This window comes from Petromyzon marinus, chromosome 43, assembly GCF_048934315.1.
Source record: "Petromyzon marinus isolate PM22_M1 ecotype Great Lakes invasive population chromosome 43, UKy_Petmar_22M1.pri1.0, whole genome shotgun sequence".
NCBI classification, from domain to species: domain Eukaryota; kingdom Metazoa; phylum Chordata; class Hyperoartia; order Petromyzontiformes; family Petromyzontidae; genus Petromyzon; species Petromyzon marinus.
In genome coordinates this window covers 93,276-112,754 of record NC_133709.1, presented here as the reverse complement: position 1 = coordinate 112,754, position 19,479 = coordinate 93,276, and the positions used below count along the sequence as shown (strand labels likewise).

General features: G+C 47.6%; 1 protein-coding gene across 1 annotated transcript in view; it reads left to right on the top strand.

Moving 5' to 3' along the window:
• The window catches only part of LOC116951346 (guanylyl cyclase C-like), a 45,274-nt gene that overhangs the window by 13,193 nt on the left and 12,602 nt on the right, over positions 1-19,479 (top strand). The window contains exons 12-26 of the mRNA XM_076073662.1: positions 1,248-1,347; positions 1,685-1,774; positions 2,515-2,586; positions 5,270-5,374; positions 6,598-6,684; positions 8,284-8,416; positions 8,899-8,966; positions 9,076-9,256; positions 9,691-9,776; positions 10,339-10,430; positions 12,638-12,796; positions 13,196-13,388; positions 14,589-14,763; positions 15,464-15,562; positions 16,656-16,750. Of these exons, the coding sequence (XP_075929777.1) occupies positions 1,248-1,347; positions 1,685-1,774; positions 2,515-2,586; positions 5,270-5,374; positions 6,598-6,684; positions 8,284-8,416; positions 8,899-8,966; positions 9,076-9,256; positions 9,691-9,776; positions 10,339-10,430; positions 12,638-12,796; positions 13,196-13,388; positions 14,589-14,763; positions 15,464-15,562; positions 16,656-16,750 (1,735 nt within the window). The remainder of the gene's footprint in view (positions 1-1,247; positions 1,348-1,684; positions 1,775-2,514; positions 2,587-5,269; positions 5,375-6,597; positions 6,685-8,283; positions 8,417-8,898; positions 8,967-9,075; positions 9,257-9,690; positions 9,777-10,338; positions 10,431-12,637; positions 12,797-13,195; positions 13,389-14,588; positions 14,764-15,463; positions 15,563-16,655; positions 16,751-19,479) is intronic.

Sequence of the window (19,479 nt, the reverse complement as noted above, 5' to 3'; positions counted from 1 at the left end):
CATGCATCCATGATGTGTGGATGCGCCGATGCCGGAACAGCGTGTTGGTAATTACAAGCCCATGGGCTGCACAAAAATCTAGCAGCCTCCTACCATTGTTATTGAGCTGATCTGGCCCATGTCTTCCAATCACTCCAGACCAGGTGCTAGCATCATGACCAACTCGGGCATTGAAGTCACCCAACAAGATGACTGTATCCCGAGGGGCCACTTTAGCCAGCACCTGTGACAGGAGGTCATAGAAGGCATCTGACTCATCGGCCTTGCCTGCATCCCGCCATGGATGTTCGTCTTTGGTGGGGGCATAAGGAACCACGACCATCACTTCTCACCTCTGGTTGATGGGAAGGCGAGCCCAAAGTAGCCTGAGGCTTATAGCTTCCTACACCTCACCGCCACGCTCCCACGCCCCCTTCATTCTTTTGTTCAGAAGAAGAGCCACTCCCTGTTGTTTGGCAGTCTCCTGCCCCGACTAGAGAGAGGACTGTCCACCCCTCATGGTGGCAGGAGCCAGAGCTGGTCCACCGGACCTTCTGAATACCACAGAGATCGAGGCGGTACCGATCCAGCTCCCGACAGAGGAGTGGCAGCCTCTCCTCCGCAGTGAGCATTCGAACATTCCACGTGGCCATCCGAAGTGACTTTTTGCTGTTTCTGGAGGAGCCCCGAGGGTAAGGATTCAGTCTCCTGCCTGTCCCCCCGGGGCCTCCAGCACAAGCTTAATTTAAGTTTTAAATTGTGGTTTAGTGGTAATTCATTGAAGGTGGGGGGGTTACCAGCCCCTCGCACCCATCCGGAGCCCCCATTTGGCTGCTGTGGTGGTTACAAATGCCATGAGGGGAATGGCCAATCTAAATTGGCCCTCCTCCCACGGCACTGCTCACCACAGCGTTGCTGTCCGGCACCAATGAGGAGGTAGGGGGTTGTTTTTGCCAGACTCCTTCCACCACCTCCACCATCACCAAAAACACCACCACCGCCACCTGACCACCATCACCACTGCTACTGCTGACTCCACTACGAACACCACCGCCACCACCACCAGCACCATCACTACCATGAACACAACCACCACTGCCACGATCGCCACCACCACTGCCACAACTACTGCCATGGCTGCCACTGACACCACCACCAAGAACACCACCACGTTCACCACCACCACCATGAACATCACAATTGCCACAAACACCACCACGATTACATATATTATCACTACCAATACCACGCTGCCACCCGACCCTTAGGAAGTATGCAGTGGAGAAGCAGCTGAGCAGACAGCGATGGGTGATCCCCTGGAGTGAGCTGCAGACTCTTCCTGATGACGAGGCTCATCTCACATTCGAGGTGCCTCTTAGTAAACACCGTCACGATGGACACATGGCACTCATGGAACGTGGCACTCAAACACCACGGGATTCGTAATCGCACGGAACGCAGCAAGATCCAGCGCCAACAATTGCCCAAGTTTTGTGGTCCTATATTGTATGTTTGGCCAACCCTACTTTATAGAGTCTATACATTAATGTGGCTCGCTGGGCTTATTATAAAATCTCACTACAGGGAGCACACCGCTCCAACCTCCATATTTCAGCCTCACAGAGGAGCACACCTCTCCAATCTAGGAGTGGCTGTGCCGTTCTCTCCGCAACATAGCGAGCACTGTGCCATTGCGTGTGCCCAGGTGCGAATAGAAAAGCTGAGCGTGGATGGGAGCCATGGCCCGGTGCCTCCGTGTGCACCGTGCTTCCTCAAGCGCAAGTACGACAACAAAGTGAGTTCCGCCGGCACGGCACGGTGCCACACACCATCTCTGCTGCGCATCAACACTAACAGTTGTCATTGTCATAATCATTATCACCATCATCAGCCGTGGCCAGTTCACTGCTGGATGAGCCAAGTGCCGCACAGATGATGTCAATCCATGGAAAGATCCACGCCATTGGCGATATCACAGCCCCGTGTGTGCCAGCTGGTGTATCCCGGCGCAGGGCACCCATGCAGGTTCGCCAGATTCAAGGCTACTTTGCTTCTGAGATCCAGTGAGATCGGGTGCGTTCACAGGGATTGCATCATAGGGAGTGAGAGCCCGGTATCGTCACTGGGGTCACCACCTGTTCGTGAATTGGCACCTACTGTGTGGATAACGTGGCGGCCCCGAGTTGTCACTCAATGAAAAACGGATTAAAATTCTGCTCAGGGTACAAAATCCTCTGCTTGCATGGAGGTTCTGTCTAGGCCTGCACAGGGGTAATCTAACTTTGTGTTGCGTCTCTGTCTGACTGTGCAGTCGCTGCGTTTTTTACCCGAGTGACTGGCGCATCTGCCATTAACTTCGGTCAGTTAAACCTATAACACCTGGGTTTGTCAAGTGACCTGCCAGCAGCGAGCCTTCACACTTCACATGGACTCACCTGGCCTGCCACAGGCATCGTGGTGACGTTGTGGCCACTTAGTGGTGACTGCCAGATGCTGTTGTTGATGGCGGGGTGTATGCATGTGCATCCGACTCAGGTGGTTGCTCTGAAGCCGCTCTGCCTGGCTGAGAAGGACTTCTCACGACCACAAAAGCTGGAGCTTAACAATGCAAGTTACTGTCCCTCATTCACACAATGCATGAGGAGACTCACGTCACAAGGATGAATACAGCCCAAGACTGCTGGCAATGACGGCAGTTTCAGGGCATTGTAGTTTCAGAACATTGCAGAGTGGAAATGTGCACACAAGAGCAAACACAATGATACATTACTTACACGAAACCCACGCTAGAACTTACTCCAAACAGTACAAACAATAAATACACTACTTACATTAAAAACAACAGTGTAACAGATGTGTAAATGTTTCGTGTATACAGCCTCAGACATAACGGAGCTTAGCTACAGTGAGGGAAAAAAGTATTTGATCCTCTGCTGATTTTGTACGTTTGCCCACTGACAAAGAAATGATCAGTCTATAATTTTAATGGTAGGTTTATTTGAACAGTGAGAGACAGAATAACAAAAACAAAATCCATAAAAACGCATGTCAAAAATGTTATAAATTGATTTGCATTTTAATGAGGGAAATAAGTATTTGACCCCCTCTCAATCAAAAAGATTTCTGGCTCCTAGGTGTCTTTTATACAGGTAACAAGCTGAGATTAGGAGCACACTCTTAAAGGGAGTGCTCCTAATCTCAGCTTGTTACCTGTATACAAGACACCTGTCCACAGAAGCAATCAATCAATCAGATTCCAAACTCTCCACCATGGCCAAGACCAAAGAGCTCTCCAAGGATGTCAGGGACAAGATTGTAGACCTACACAAGGCTGGAGTGGGCTACATGACCATTGTCAAGCAGCTTGGTGAGAAGGTGGCAACAGTTGGTGCGATTATTCGCAAATGGAAGAAACACAAAAGAACTGTCAACCTCCCTCGGCCTGGGGCTCCATTCAAGATCTCACCTCGTGGAGTTGCAATGATCATGAGAACGGTGAGGAATCAGCCCAGAACTACACGGGAGGATCTTGTCAATGATCTCAAGGCAGCTGGGACCATAGTCACCAAGAAAACAATTGGTAACACACTACGCCGTGAAGGACTGGAATCCTGCAGCGCCTGCAAGGTCCCCCTGCTCAATAAAGCACATATACATGCCCGTCTGAAGTTTGCCAATGAACATCTGAATGATTCAGAGGACAACTGGGTGAAAGTGTTGTGGTCAGATGAGACTTAAAATGGAGCTCTTTGGCATCAACTCAAATCGCCGTGTTTGGAGGAGGAGGAATGCTGCCTATGACCCCAAGAACACCATCCCCACCGTCAAACATGGAGGTGGAAACATTATGCTTTGGGGGTGTTTTTCTGCTAAGGGGACAGGACAACTTCACCGCATCAAAGGGACGATGGACGGGGCCATTTACCGTCAAATCTTGGGTGAGAACCTCTTTCCCTCAGCCAGGGCATTGAAAATGGGTCGTGGATGGGTATTCCAGCATGACAATGACCCAAAACACACGGCCAAGGCAACAAAGGAGTGGCTCAAGAAGAAGCACATTACGGTCCTGGAGTGGCCTAGCCAGCCTCCAGACCTTAATCCCATAGAAAATCTGTGGAGGGAGCTGAAGGTTCGAGTTGCCAAACGTCAGCCTCGAAACCTTAATGACTTGGAGAAGATCTGCAAAGAGGAGTGGGACAAAATCCCTCCTGAGATTTGTGCAAACCTGGTGGCCAACTACAAGAAACGTCTGACCTCTGTGATTGCCAACAAGGGTTTTTCCACCAAGTACTAAGTCATGTTTTGCAGAGGGGTCAAATACTTATTTCCCTCGTTAAAATGCAAATCAATTTATAACATTTTTGACATGCGTTTTTCTGGATTTTGTTGTTGTTATTTTGTCTCTCACTGTACAAATAAACCTACCATTAAAATTATAGACTGATGATTTCTTTGTTAGTGGGCAAATGTACAAAATCAGCAAGCAGGGGATCAAATACTTTTTTCCCTCACTGTATAGCATTCATTGCAATAGTGGCAGAGGTTTCTAGTCTTGAACATGGCAATACATTCAGGCGATAAATACCAATGTCGTGGCCTGCTGTCCAAGATAGTGCTTCAGGAGAGAGAATTGGTTTAGTTTTGCTGTTCTTCCTCTGTTGAAGGAGCACAGACTAAGGTGGTTTACAATATGGTCCATAGTTTTGGTTGCATGGCCACAATCACATTACTGTGGCTTGTCTTTAATTTCCCATATATGAAGGCGATGTGCACATCGGCCTGTTGACATCGTGATACGGTCGATGGTACGTATATATATGTTGACCTTCTTTAGCACCGTACATAGCCAACTGTGCTAATTGCGGAGGAATGTTAAAGCTAAGAGGTATGATGTTGATGCGTTCATTATGGACATCTGCATTGTTCCACTCTATTCTCCATCGTTTTTCTTGATCTGAGTGAGATTCTAGGATTCCACATGATAAGCCACTTCATTGAAAAATAACTATATAGCTCAGTGGGCCTTACCTGGTAAAATAAAAATAGTCTATAATGGCAGAGGTAACACTGCAGCATGGGCTTCACACATGCATGGCTAGACAAGGTATTGAGATCGGTTATGAGGACATTCCAGAAGGTGGGTGCTGTGCAATAGGTCGTGGAATCAGGCAAACAGCAGGCCATGAAGGTACACGCGTTACATTGCATAACACCAACAGAGTCGTATTCTCGTGCGACACGAAATGTGGTTTGATTTGCGGGCGTCTGATTCTGTTTACGCATGGTGCAGTTGGTGGCTTTGGACTTTGAGAACCTGGTAAAATTCTATGGGACGACGACGGACGTGGGCGCGACGTACGCGGTGGTGGAGTTCTGCAGCCGCGCCGCTCTGCGGGTGAGTGGGGCTGCCCCACCCCTCACTCCGCGGATAAACACAGAACCCTGCCGAGTCCTCCACCTGGGCGGACTTCTGAACGCAAGCAACAGTGCCGGCGCTGAGCACAACGTGTAATAGAAAGATGGCTTAAGTGTGTGGTGTGCACAGTGTGAGCGATGCTCTGCACGTGCACTCTGGATTGAGTAGGCATGAGTCTCGGTTGAGAAGTTTTTATGATTTTAAGAAACATATTCTTAGTTTTTTCGGTAAAGTCACGTTGAAGAGAAACAACAAAATAACAAAATATATATAAAACAATAAAAAATTCTCACGACGTTTCGACCATAACTCAAACGGTCATCATGATGATGATAACAAAATAACAAAATATATATATTTTGTTATTTTGTTGTTTCTCTTCAACGTGACTTTACCGAAAAAACTAAGAATATGAATTACTGCAGTCACGAAAGCTTTAAATCAAAATTTAAGAAACATGTTGGGTTTTTGTTGTATGTGTGCAATTGAGGTTATATGTTTGTGTTTCTAGACATGTGACGCAGCGTGTCACCAGTTCTTGGCAGCGAGACAGTGAAAGTGATGTCATGTTAGTAACATTACTTCCCCGTTCAGAATTATCCCACACAATTTTCTATCTTGGCCATATTTTCATGTCAATCCAAAACTCCAGAGAACACCCCTGGCAGGTACTGGGAGCTCGCAGCTCGTACACTTGCAGGAAGAGGACTACTATCGTATCCACACACGCCGGCTATACCCAAACAGTCAAGAGTGAGTTATTGCTCAAATAAGCACTGAGGCATTGGCGCCCATATTTTGTTTACAGCCCTGGGACAGTGGTGGTTATTCCACGTTCCTATGGTAGGGGCGAGTATATTTATAAGACAACCACTGTTGGCTTTCCCACAAAGTGCTGCTCATTTCCTCCACCCCAGAGGGATGATGATGATAATGGGTTGAGTCAACCCCCCCACCAGGTTTCGAACTGATGGCCTCCCGATTGTGAGTCGCTCGCTCCACCGCTGAGCAGCTGCTGGCCGGTGACCACCAAGCAAACCATAAGTTTTACAGAGGCCACGTCTACTGACCCAAGGGAGACATAACCCAAGACGAGTGGCGTCTGTCCACGGGAGCCAATCTGCTACACACGCATCTCACTCGGTCTCCTCCTTGGCACTGCTATGCACAGTGGCGGTGCGTGTGACTTGTGTGGGAAGCAGGACATCCTGGATGACGATGTAGCGTACCCTGAGGAGACACTGATGGACTGGGATTTCAAGGTTTCGCTCATGCAGGACATCGCCAAGGTAAGGCACGGTGGGGCCCACGGGCACCACGCACAAAAGCCTTCGTTCACCATCACCAAACTGACAGTGCGCTATGCATTCCAGAAACAATCACGTGTGTCGCCATGGAGAACACAGGCAGCAAATAATCACGAGCAGACCCTTCGCCTCGTCCCTCCAATAGCTGTAGCTCCACATAAAGCTTTATTTAAAGATACCATCAGCCACATGGAATTCTGGAAGCACATAATTTCTGCAGCATTGGTTCAGCACAAGCAAACTGCAGACTGGTTTCGATATTCAGTGTTTCGTTAGCAGAGTCATAATAGTTTAACACGTAAGCTTTCGCGACCAATATCATCCACAATAGAGGTTTTTTGGGTTAGATCACGCACATATATAAATGTGTCGTTAAACCCACCACCACCCGATACAGCCAACTAGTAAAGGTTGTCTCGTAAACAGAACGTGCCATTTCGTCACTAGTACAGCACACCGGTGTGTTGGAGAGCCAAGCCACAACATTTACAATCTGAGTATGATGTTTCGTCAGTGATTACAACTAGCTTCATCAGACGACAGTCAGATTTGTTGGAGAAATCCTCCTGATTCATTCCTGTTATTGTCTGCATACGGAGTAATACTCCCCATTGATGTCTGGTGACCTTTGAATTTCTGCCATCTTGTTATGGCGTTTACTCTCTATAATAGAGGTTTATAGAGAGTAATAGAGGTTTATAGAGAGTAATAGAGGTTTATAGAGAGTAAACGCCGTAACAAGACGACAGAAATTCAAAGGTCACCAGACATCAATGGGGATTATTACTCCGTATGCAGACAATAACAGGAACGAATCAGGAGGATTTCTCCAATAAATCTGGCTGTCGCCTGATGAAGCTAGTTGTAATCCCTGGCGAAACGTCATACTCAGATTGTAAATGTTGTGGCTTGGCTCTCCAACATACCCGTGTGTTGTACTCGTGACAAATTGGCACGTTCTGTTTACGTGACAACCCTTACTAGTTGGCTGTGTCGGGTGGTGGCGGGTTTGACGACATTTATATATTTACGCGATCTAACCCAAAAGCTCTACTATAGAGTCATAATACTCCGAGTCTCCCGACGTCTGTGGAGCTTGGTGTTGCCGCACATTATACAGGCTTTCTTTGACGCTGATTTAAATATGAATTGTCTACTCAGTCATTTAGTTTATATTCTCCAAAATAACGCTGGTGAACATTCTGTGTTGTGTATTTGTGTCGAACGAGGACCCATACAGACAAGGCCCATGCCTATAAAAGCTGGCAGTTCACCACCATTAACTTAAAAAAACTTGACTCTGCTGATAAGGCACTGACTGTTGAAACCAGTTCAGAGTTTTGCTTGTGAACTACCGTAATGCTGGTCTCAGAAGGCTGTGGCCGATGGGATGTTTAAGAAATACATTTATGTTTTATGTGGAGGGACAGATATGGAAAGGAGCAGGTGCTTGCTGTCTGCTTGTGTATCTTGTTTGATAGACCATGTATTATGTAACCCAGACTCGAAATATTCGCCCCACCAACCGCTAACGCCGCCCCTCGTGCCCTACCGCCCCACATCTGGACGGCGCGGGGGCAGGGCATGGCCTACCTGCACTCGAGCAAGATCACCGTGCATGGGCGACTCAAGTCTACCAACTGCGTGGTGGACGGGCGGATGGTCGTCAAGATCACGGACTTCGGCCTGGTCTCCCTGCGTGATGAGATTCGTGGTGAGCGCGATGAGATTCGTTCAGCGAGCACGCCCGTAAATTTCCGTGAAGTGGACGGAACCTCGACGATCGCTCGCACCGTGGAGAATATCAAGAAGAGAATGTTCTTGATGACAATGCTCATGATGACTCTGTGCTGTGTATTGTGGAGGTTTGTGTTGAACTAGGATGCATGGCTAACCGAGAGTGAGGGCCCTTGCCTATATACATCAGACAGTTCCCCGGCATTGGTTCAAGCAAGCCTGACTCTGCTAATGAGACACTTAATGTGAAAAACTGATTTTGAGTTTTGCTTGCACAAATCCAATGCTGTTGAGAAAATTCACTCCCAGAACGCCATATGGCTGATGGGATCTGTAAAAAACACTAATTCCTTATGTCGAGAGAGAGATATGGGAAGCGAGGAGGCGAATTCCCTTTTTTTGGTTATGATATTGTTATTTGCTGAGGGTTCGGGTCATAGTGGGATTTGTGTATCTCAGCTCCAAAGAACAAGGTTTCGATGGTGTCCATCGGCAAGGACGAGCCCATCATAGAGACTCAAGCAAAGGTAACACGCAGCCACACAGCTACAACCACCCCAACCGCACCGCCGCAACCACCCCAACCGTACCTAACACCTCCGTTCCACCTGGACGCGTGTCTGCCCCGCACCTCAGCCCAGCACAGTGCACGCGCTGCCCCCTGGCACCTCGGGGCTGTGGACGGCCCCGGAGCTGCTGCCCCTGCGGGCGGGGGCCTCGCAGCGGGGCGACGTGTACAGCTTTGGGATCGTGCTGCAGGAGATCCTCTACCGCAGACAGGTCTTCTACATCAAGGGCAACTCCCTCACCGATAAGGGTAGGGCCGCGTTCACACGGACAGGCCGGGTGGGTTCACACCATAAGAACAGACAACTCACACCTTCGACAGGAGGCACATTGTCTGCTTGGTTATTTTGTTATTTATATTCTCTACAATGCTCATTCATAGTCTGTGTTGTGTATTTTAGAGCTTTGCATTGAACCAGGATCCATATTTAATCGAGATAGTCCCTGCATATAAAAATCTAGTAGTTCACCAGCATTAGTCAAGAGAGCCTGTTGAGAGTGTTTATTGTATATAGCCAATGCTGCTGAAATGATGCACACCCAGAAGGTCGTGTGGCTGATTGGATGCCTAAAATGATTGTTTTTTCATGTTGAGGAACAGCTATGGGAAGGAGGCGACTTGTCCGCTTATTTATTTTGATATGACGATGGAATCTCAGAAACATCACCGGGTGTACGTTCCAGATATTGTGGAGCAGCTGCTCAGTGGGAAGGTCATGCGTCCTACACTGGACATGAATGACTTCATCCATAAAGGTGGAGGTGAAGAGGTGAGTTATTTTGCGTGCCGTGGTTTTAGCAAGTGATTTCATGATGTTGCCACTCCTCCCTTGTGTTTAAAATGTTAGAGTTCTGGCTTAAATAAGCATTGAGGCATTGGTGCTCATCTCCTGTTGACAGCCCTGAGTCATTGGTGGAAATTCCACATTGCTATGGTGGGGGCATGTATATCCATAGGACAACCACTGTTGACTTCCCCACAAACTGGTAGCTAATGTTATTGACCCTGCAGGGAGGGATGTTGGACTGAGTCAACCACGCAACCATGCTTTGAACTTACGATCTTACAATTTTGAGCTGCTCGCTCCACGGCTTAGTCACCGGGGCCCATGTTCATGTTGGAATTGAGCTCCACGTCACACAGAGCTTCCAGTTTTCCAAAAACCATGGTATTTGAGTAGAGAAAGTTGGATGGAAAACTTGTGTTGTTTCCTTAAAGAGTTGATCAATGAGTTGGGTGTGAGCCTAGGACATCTTGACAAAGTTCTGTCTGTACTAGAGCATCAGACACCAAAACAGAATGTGCTGACTGACGAGCGTCCCTCTCCACAGCTCTGCGCAATGATCACCGACTGTTGGGAGGAGGTTCCCGATAAGAGACCGGACTTTCGTAAAATTGAGGGAATTTTGCGTCGGATCTCAATGTAAGTTTTCTGGTGGCTCTCAACCTGTTTTTGTAAGGGGGGACACAGCTCTCCTCTCAAGGTCGAGACGTCATCGCAGCCTAATCCGTTGATGCTACCACCACCACTGCACCTCATCGCAACCAACATGCGCCACCCTCCTCCGCAGATTCCACAAGTACTGCGCATGAGGCACACAGTGGCCTCCAAAACCTGCTGTGACAGTGTGTTCCCACCATCTGCTCTGAGACTCACACAAGGAGCCATAGACTCACATAGAGACCTATAGACTCATATTGGAACCTAGAGACTCACACGGAGAGCCATAGACTCATGTAGCCAACATAGTGACATGTAGCTTTGTATTAACAAGGCTTAATTATTGCAACTCTTTACTCTACGGGACATCTGGCAAAAACATTACCAAGATGCAACATGTACAAAATTATTTGGCACCTGTCGTGATAGGTACTGCAAGACCCGACCATGTCTGTCCAGTGCTCGCTGAGCTGTATTGGCTTCCGGTTGCTGAACAAACACATTATAAGGTCGCACTTATTACACACAATGTACTTGCCAGAAATGAATCACCAATATCTTTTCGATGTCATCATGGAGCATAAACCATCACGCAAACTTCGGTCATCCTCACAGTGGATTTTGGTTAGCCATCAAACAAAGACAGTCACTGCATCAAACTTTCAGATGCGCTTCTGTGGCCACCTTGAATGCTATTTTTGCGATATTAGGCAACCACTGAAGCTATACACCTCCAATTAGCATGGTTGGCTACATATGGTGCGAAAGAAGTTTAAAATACATACACACGAATCCATAGACAGAGACTCAGACTCATAAAGAGACCCACACACAGAGACTCACAGTCTCCCACCACCATTCACTCTGAGGTCTTCTCTTAGGGTTAAGATTAGGTTGGTGTCTGGACTCGTGGAGACTGCTCCAGTGTCCGTGTTAAGACCTCGCGAATTAGGTTTTGTGATTCTGATGTGTTGTGCAGACGCCGTGCCTGGGAACAAAGCATTTCTCCTTGGCTTTTGTAATGGTGACGTACAAATAGCCTATAGTAGTAAACACAATAGTGTTGAACGTTGGAACAGTAAAATGCTGAATGTAACGTTGCATGTATCATGGCCTTTAAGTCGATCCACTGCTGAATGAGGGCCTCCCCATGCTGTATCGGTCCCGGAGGCTATTTTACCATACTTCCCAGCGCTGTGCAGGAGGGGTTTGTGGATGCAGGGATCATAGATGTGGGGGTGTCACTGGGCGCCATCACCCTTGACGTGCGAATGCCCTGCTCTACGCACGACGCCACGCTGCCCGGCATGGCTGCCTCGATGGTCTGGCTGTAGCTGTGTGGAGCTGTGGCGTAGTATTCCTATTATTATTGTTATGACTCCGCTTCATAATAAAGGTTTTTGGGTTAGATCGCGTTATTTATAAATGTGTCGTAACCCTCCACTACCCGACACGGCCAATCAGCAAAAAAGTGTCACATTGACAAAAGACAAATAGTTCACTATTTTAGCCCACCGGTGTGTTGAAGAGTGAATTCACAACATTTACAGTTTTAGTACGACGTTTCGCTGGTAATTACATCCAGCATCGGGCAATTCGCCAGAATGGTAAAGCCCTCACTTGCTCCCCGTCTTAAATAGAGCAGCAGGGTGACGTCATCATTTTTAACTCATTCAGGTGCAGTGATTTTATTATGAATAATATTGGTCGCGAAAGCCTACGTGTTAAAATGACTCCGCTTGTTTATCCAGCAAAACCTGACTGACTCTCGAGACTCAGGAAGGTCTGCCAAGTTTTCGCACGAGAGGATGATGTTCCTATGTGTCATCCGAATTGAGTAATTTTCAGTTAATTCGAGATGTTTGGCCAATACCAGTTACATTGTATGGTTTTATTTAGCTATGGGAGGAAACCGGAGAACACAGAATAAACCCATGCAAAACAGGGGGAGAACATACACACTCATTCGCATATTCTCACACATTACAGACACACTCACTCACACTGTGCAAAACCTCCGATTAGAACGGTTGGCTACGTAAAGTGCAAAAGCAAAGAAGTTCAACATACACAACAGGGGGAGAACACAGAGAGGCGCCAAAGTGGGGAATTCAACCCAGGAACTTGTTGCTGTAAGGCACGAGTGTTACCACTGCACTGCCACCCATAACTCGAGTGCACCACACCAGGTGCATCCACAAGGGCAAGGCGGAGAGCTATGTGGACAGCCTGATCCGCCGGCTCGAGCAGTATTCCAAGAACCTGGAACGCCTGGTGGAGGAGCGCACAGAGCTGTACAAGCGCGAACGCGACCGCGCCGACCACCTCAACTACCAGCTACTGCCCAAGTAAGCATCACCAGCCATGCCAGGCATTCATCTTTCACCAGAATCGCGGCTACAGACCGCATTAACCATCAGCCATGGTTGATCCGCTACTGGATGAAGGTCTCCCATTCCCACCACCACCTCGCACATTCCCAACAATTTCAACATGCGATTCTGACGATCCATCCCGCACTTGCACGCGAGATGATTTAATTGCTCCATCTCCCATAAACCTGCATACGTTCACTGAGCCGCTTGTTCCTCTTTTGGTCTCTCTGTGCAATTCCAAGCGTGCATCTCTACGTGCTTCTTTGTGCACTTTAAAGTTTTTGTTCTGCATTTGTTAATTACCGGTATGACACAGTCTCAGAGTGATGCAGCCCCGGAGCGTGACCTCGGTACGCGGTGTCCCCCGCGCAGGACAGTGGTGCAGGCACTCAAGAGCGTCGGCTCGGTGCAGCCGGAGCTGTTCGAGGAGGTCACTATCTACTTCAGCGACATCGTGGGCTTCACGACCATTTGCAAGCACTGCGAGCCCATGGAGGTCGTGTGCCTGCTCAATGACCTCTACAAGGAGTTCGACTCCATTGTTGACTCGCACGATGTCTACAAGGCGAGTGCTCGAGAAGCCCCGCTGGCGCTGCATTGCTGCCGCAATCGCTTCTCTTCACACGCGGAGACCTCTCAGCCGATGTTGCCACTCACAGCGGAGTTTTCAATTCGGCCACGTAAATGATCTGGTCAAACTTTTGTTGTTAAAACCCTCCGTTATCCGACACAGCCAAACAACATGAAATTATCACGTGGTGTACAAGTGTTCTCACACCCCAAGGTTGGCTGTGAGAATCGTTCTCGAGCTCACCACTATTACAACGCTTGTACATCACGTGAAAAGTTGCATTGCTGTGTCAGGTGGTAAAGGGTTTTAATGACACAACTTTGGTCAGATCATCACGTGACAAAACCCAAAAATCTATCAGGAATCGTCCATCGGTGTCAGCTCTGGGTTTCGTGGTCGACGTGCAATGTATGACAGGTATGGGTCCACTCCTTGATGTCATCCCCCACCCCACCACCACGTCCATCATTTCCTTCCTCTTGTACCCTTCTGCCTGAGGGGTGGCGATGGGGCTCTCTGTGAGATTTGCACTGCAAGTACACACTCTTCCGTCTTCCTCTGTGTGAAGCCAGCATCGTGCTATGGCAATATACCCTTTTATTTACCCAGGAAACCTTCACTGACCCTCAAGACTCTTTTTCAGCAGGGTCCTACTAGGTTTTTGCATTAGGGAGCGACACTTGCTATGCTTTTCCCAATTAAATAATTTTCAGTGTCATTTGTTAAAATTGGCACATTTGGATCATGACGCAGGCACATAATGGCCTTTTCTTCAAATTATATATTTTATTGTTATTATTCCCATAGTATTAACCAGGGTGGCCTGCCGGATTGGAACCATGAGCCTCTGCAGCAAGCAGTGAATGCGCAACCGCTGGGTCAAGTCACTGCCTCCCTTGTCCATCCTGTTCCAAACATCCGCTTGAAACTCTGAAACACAAACACCTCCATCCTTCGCATGCTTCCCTTTTTAGTGTCCAAGCCTCACAACTGTGCAGTCCCATTGGCCACATAGAGCAGCTGAGGCGTCCTTGCCTATAAACATTGGTACAGCAAGCCTGACTGAGACAGAATATCGTTGAAACCAGTGGAACTAACGCTACTAAAATAATGCACTCCCATAATGCCGGCCGTTTGGCTGATGTAGGACAGGACCTGCTGCCCTTTGATGCCAAATTCGATTTTATTGCGCAGGTGGAAACAATAGGTGACGCTTATATGCTGGTGTCGGGGCTGCCCAAGCGCAACGGTTGCCATCACGCCATGGAAATCGCCAACGTGGCCCTGGACATCCTCTCCTTCATGGGCTCGTTCCACATCCAGCACCTGCCGGGCCTGCCTGTCTGGGTCCGCATCGGCATACACTCAGGCAGGACACATGCACATGCACACACTGAGTCAGCACACATCCATTTGTGTTGTCATCACATCGGCAGAAAATACAAAGATCCACTGTATAGGCTTAACAGACTCTTGGGGCAATTGCTGTTAGCGATCATCTATGAAGGCCGGCATGGCACACGAGGGGGTGGGTGGCCAGTACCACGCCCGACCGCCTTTGTCTCCCGAGCAGCGATGTTTACACACCCCACCAGATACTCATTTGAGGCTGAGTTGACCTAGGGGAGGCCCCGGACTGGTTCAGATAATCGTCATTGGTGTTGGCCATGAGAGGGAATTGAACTCAGGTCGTCGGGTTTGTACCACAGAGCACTAACCGCTGTGCCACCACTCCCCACTATACTACCGCTCACAAACTTCGGCAGGATACAAACCGCCCCCCCTATGCATGCATCACACTCTCAGCCAGCACACACACCCATGCCGGGCTATACTGCAGTAGGTGGAGTATGTACGTATGTTGAACTTCTTTCGCACCATATGTAGCCAACTATGCCTTGCAGTACACGCTGTTGTAAGTGTAGGTGCGTGGATGACCCAGTAAACATGGAACGTTGGACCAACCTTGGTCCAAACACATGCCAGCGTTGGCCCAACTTGACGTGTTTAGTGGGGATTAGTGGACATCACTCACTCTTGCTGTGCGGTGCTACGTGACTCTTGACCAGGAAAGTGCGCGGCGGGGGTGGTGGGGAACAAGATGCCCCGGTACTGCCTCTTCGGGGACACTGTCAACACTGCGTCTCGCATGGAGTCGACGGGCTACCGTACGTGCCAATGGTGGCTCCCTATTGAGCTCCGTTAATAACTTCCCCGGCTGCTGCTGTAAATGGACGTTCTGTGCAATGCTGTGCCTGTTTTACTGGTTATAATATTTTCATGATTCCGATGGTTAAAACGAACATCTCTAGTTTATTATAAACACCTGATTGCACCTGACATCTGCGTTTATGATAGCTTGGAACACCTTTGCTTGCTTGTGCTCTCTTGCCACTTTATTTGTATTGCTATCATGTCAAGGTTGGCCTTGTACATAATACCCTGGTAGGCCGAAGTTTTCACCTGGTAACACAAACTCTGACCGTTATAAACCGGGCCCAGTCCCTGCATTATCAACTAGTTATCTTTCTGTTGTAAATGACGTTCCCGGTGAATGTGGAGATAATTTATATTTGCGTTCACGTTTAATCGGTCTGAGCATCAGGAATTTGCGCCAGAATGGTTTTACAATAAACACAGCAACACAAAGTCACATGTGTAACACTCAAATCATTAAACTTGTTTGTTAAATTTACTGTAGCCATTGCGATGACATGCAAATAAATCACAGAGCAAACGCAGAGGAACTGCTATTATTCCAAAACTGCCTGGGTGAATCACCACCAGTAAACTACACACGCCATGATTAAAGTTGCAATATTGTGGTAAAATTGTGTTCAGTCTCATGTCGTTGTACATGTGAGCCGCACCTCAAGACGCCATCGGAGAAAGTGTAACGCCTCCACGTAGCGTCCGCACAGAGGCGCGGGGGAACCCACAGAAGAGCGGGAGGGCAGCTAGAATCCACACCGGCAATGCCCAAGCTTTGTGGTCCTATATCGGGATGTTTGGCCGGCTCTGTTAGATGTGGGATGAAACCGGAGTACCAAGAGAAAAACTACTTATGCGAGGAGGGTAACAATTCTCCTAACAGTGGAAATTAATCCACCTGCTGTGCTGCAATATTCTAGCAAGCCAGGAGATGGCGACCAACTTTCGCTGCCTCCAGTCTTGGGTTACAGGAAACGTGCAACACGGCCAATCTATGCCCAGCTGCCACGCTCAGTGATTAAGGGCGCCCTGGACTGTGTGTGTGTGAAGCTTACAGGATCCACGTAAGCCAGTCCACTGTGGACACCCTCAACGCACAGCAGTCAGGACATCAGTTCACATGCCGCGGCATCATCGAGCTGAAGGTGATGTGACATACTACCTGTGCTTGACACGAGTGCTACATACATAATATCGTTTTTTTTGGGTTTGATCGCGTAAATATAAATGTGTCGTTAAACCCACCACCACCCGACACAGCCAATTATTAAGGTTTGTCACGTAGCCATAACATGCAAATTCGTTACTAGTACAGCACACCGGTAGTGTGTTGGAGAGCAAATCCACAACATTTACAATCTGAATACGACGTTCCGGGAACTTGATGTGATAACGTCACTCGTGAGCCCATCTTGGATATGGATATCCATTGCCGGTTGGGTTATTTGCGTGGTTATCAACATACATTATGCATGCACATTGTTCTCGTACCTCATGTCGTTTACGTGCAATTGAATAGCAGTACCTTTTATTGTCTGCGTACATGTAATCCCCATTGATGTATGGTGACCTGTATAGGCATGCATTTATACAATTTATTATCTGATGATTCGCTTCCAAGCAGCACTAAGCCTGTAGCTATCTGAATGGTTAAAATTATTTGGTATATATCAATTTCGATAGATTCTCTGGTTAGTCTTAGCCAGAAGTAACTACTTTTGCACAGGTACTGCTGTTTTATTACACGCAAATGACAGGAGAGACAAGAACCATGTGCATGTGTAGTGGGTTCCACTGAGGCGCACACGTGATCTTGGAGGCAACACATTTATTAACTATCACCGCAGGGTAACGATTAACATTACGGGATAACGACTTAGGGTGGTGACCACCACGGCTAATTACACCCACCCTCGATGGGATAACTATTTAGTCAGACCAGGAGAGCTAACACGCTGCCTGGTCCACGTGCGTGAAGACCGGAGACCGAGGATCGAGGAACAAAGATAGCGGATTTCTTCCCAGAGATGAACAGCCTCGATCGGGCTCTGGACTCGGCTTTTATGGGCCTCGGCGTGGTCGGGCTCCGCCCCTGGCCATGCCCCCTTCCAGATCCTTCTCGAAGACTCTGGCCACTACATCACGTGTCCCTCTCACCCCCTTCTGGGCCCCCCTTGCCACCTCGTCCGGTCACGTGCCCTCTCGGGTTCACTCAGAGTACCACGTCCTCGCCCGACCTCTCTCCCACCGTCACCAGGGCTATGCCCCTTAGAGAGCCTTTCCATGCCATACTCACTCTGCCGTTAGTGAGAGACTTAATACATGCAGTTCCACTCTTCTCTCGGTACTGGCGCTACACTACCGTTACTCCATATACATTCCTACACATGCATAATGTTCATACATAATGTATGTTGATTACCATATGAATAACTCATCTGGCAATGGATACCCATAGTCCATAATAAAGGTATTTTTTGGGTTAGATCGCATAAATATATAAATGTGTCGTTAAATCCGATTGCAATTTCTTAATAAAATTTGAAAGAAATTAAAAGAAATATCGAAATTGAAAGAAATAAAAAATAATTTTAACCGTTCCGATAGCTAACGCCTTAGTGCTGCGTGGAAGCAAATAATCAAATAATAAATGTTTTAAATGCATGCCTATACAGGCCACCATACTTCAATAGGAATTACCGTTGGTACGGCTATTTTAATACACACAATAGACAGGAAGGACAAGATCAAAGGACTCGCATAATGCATAATATATGTTGCATCAGTAATCTCCCCCCCCCCCCCACTTTGCGCAAGAGCGCAGAAGCGTGGTCACCACATCTACGCCTCTATATAAGGAACAAAACAGTTAGACTTCTCCACAAATCTGGCTGTCGCATGATGAAGCTAATTGTAATTCCTGGCGAAATGTCGTACTTGGATTGTAAATGTTGTGGCTTGGCTCTCCAACACAACGGTGTGCTGTACTAGTGATGAATTGGCTCGTTCTGTTTACATGACAACCCTTACTAGTTGGCTGTGTCGGGTGGTGGCGGGTTTAACGACACATTTATATATTTACGCGATCTAACCGAAAAACCCCTCTAATATGGATGATATTGGTCGCGAAAGTCTACGTGTTAAACATACCCATGGTCTCGATTTAAAGCTTTCGTGACTGCAATGATTCATCTTCTTTGGTTCTTTCGGTAAAGTCACGTAGAATGATAATAAAATAATAAATTGATAAAATAAAATAACACAATAATATTCTCACGACGTTACGGCCACAACACAAGCGGCCTTCATCAGGTGAAGGGGGGCGAGACTGTCTGGTAGGACAGCGCTGGAGTGAAAGAGCCACGTTCAGATACGGCCTTTAAGCTGTGTGAGAGGAACAAAGTGCCTTGACAAAGGAATTAGCATATAATTTAGCATTGAAATGGCTGAATGATTAGCTTGTGACTGGTCACAGAAATAGCTATGTTAAAAGTTAAAGCATACACGCCCGCAGAGGCACCCATTGTTAAAGGAATTAGCATAGAATTTAGCATTGAAATAGCTAAGTTAAGGCATACACATCCGCAGAGGCACCCCTTGACAATGGAATTAGCATAGAATTTAGCATTGAGATAGCTGAGTGATTAGCTTGTACCTGCTGCAGAAATAGAGCTTGTACCTGCTGCAGAAATAGCTATGTTAAAGTCAGAGCATACACATTCACCGAGACCCTTAGTACAAATCAAACAGGAGAATTTAGCATTGAAATAACTAGGCGAATCCAGCATTGAAACAACTGAGTGATTAGCTAGTGACTGGTCACAGAAATGACTACACATCTGAGCTATTCACAGTACTATATAGTGAACCAATA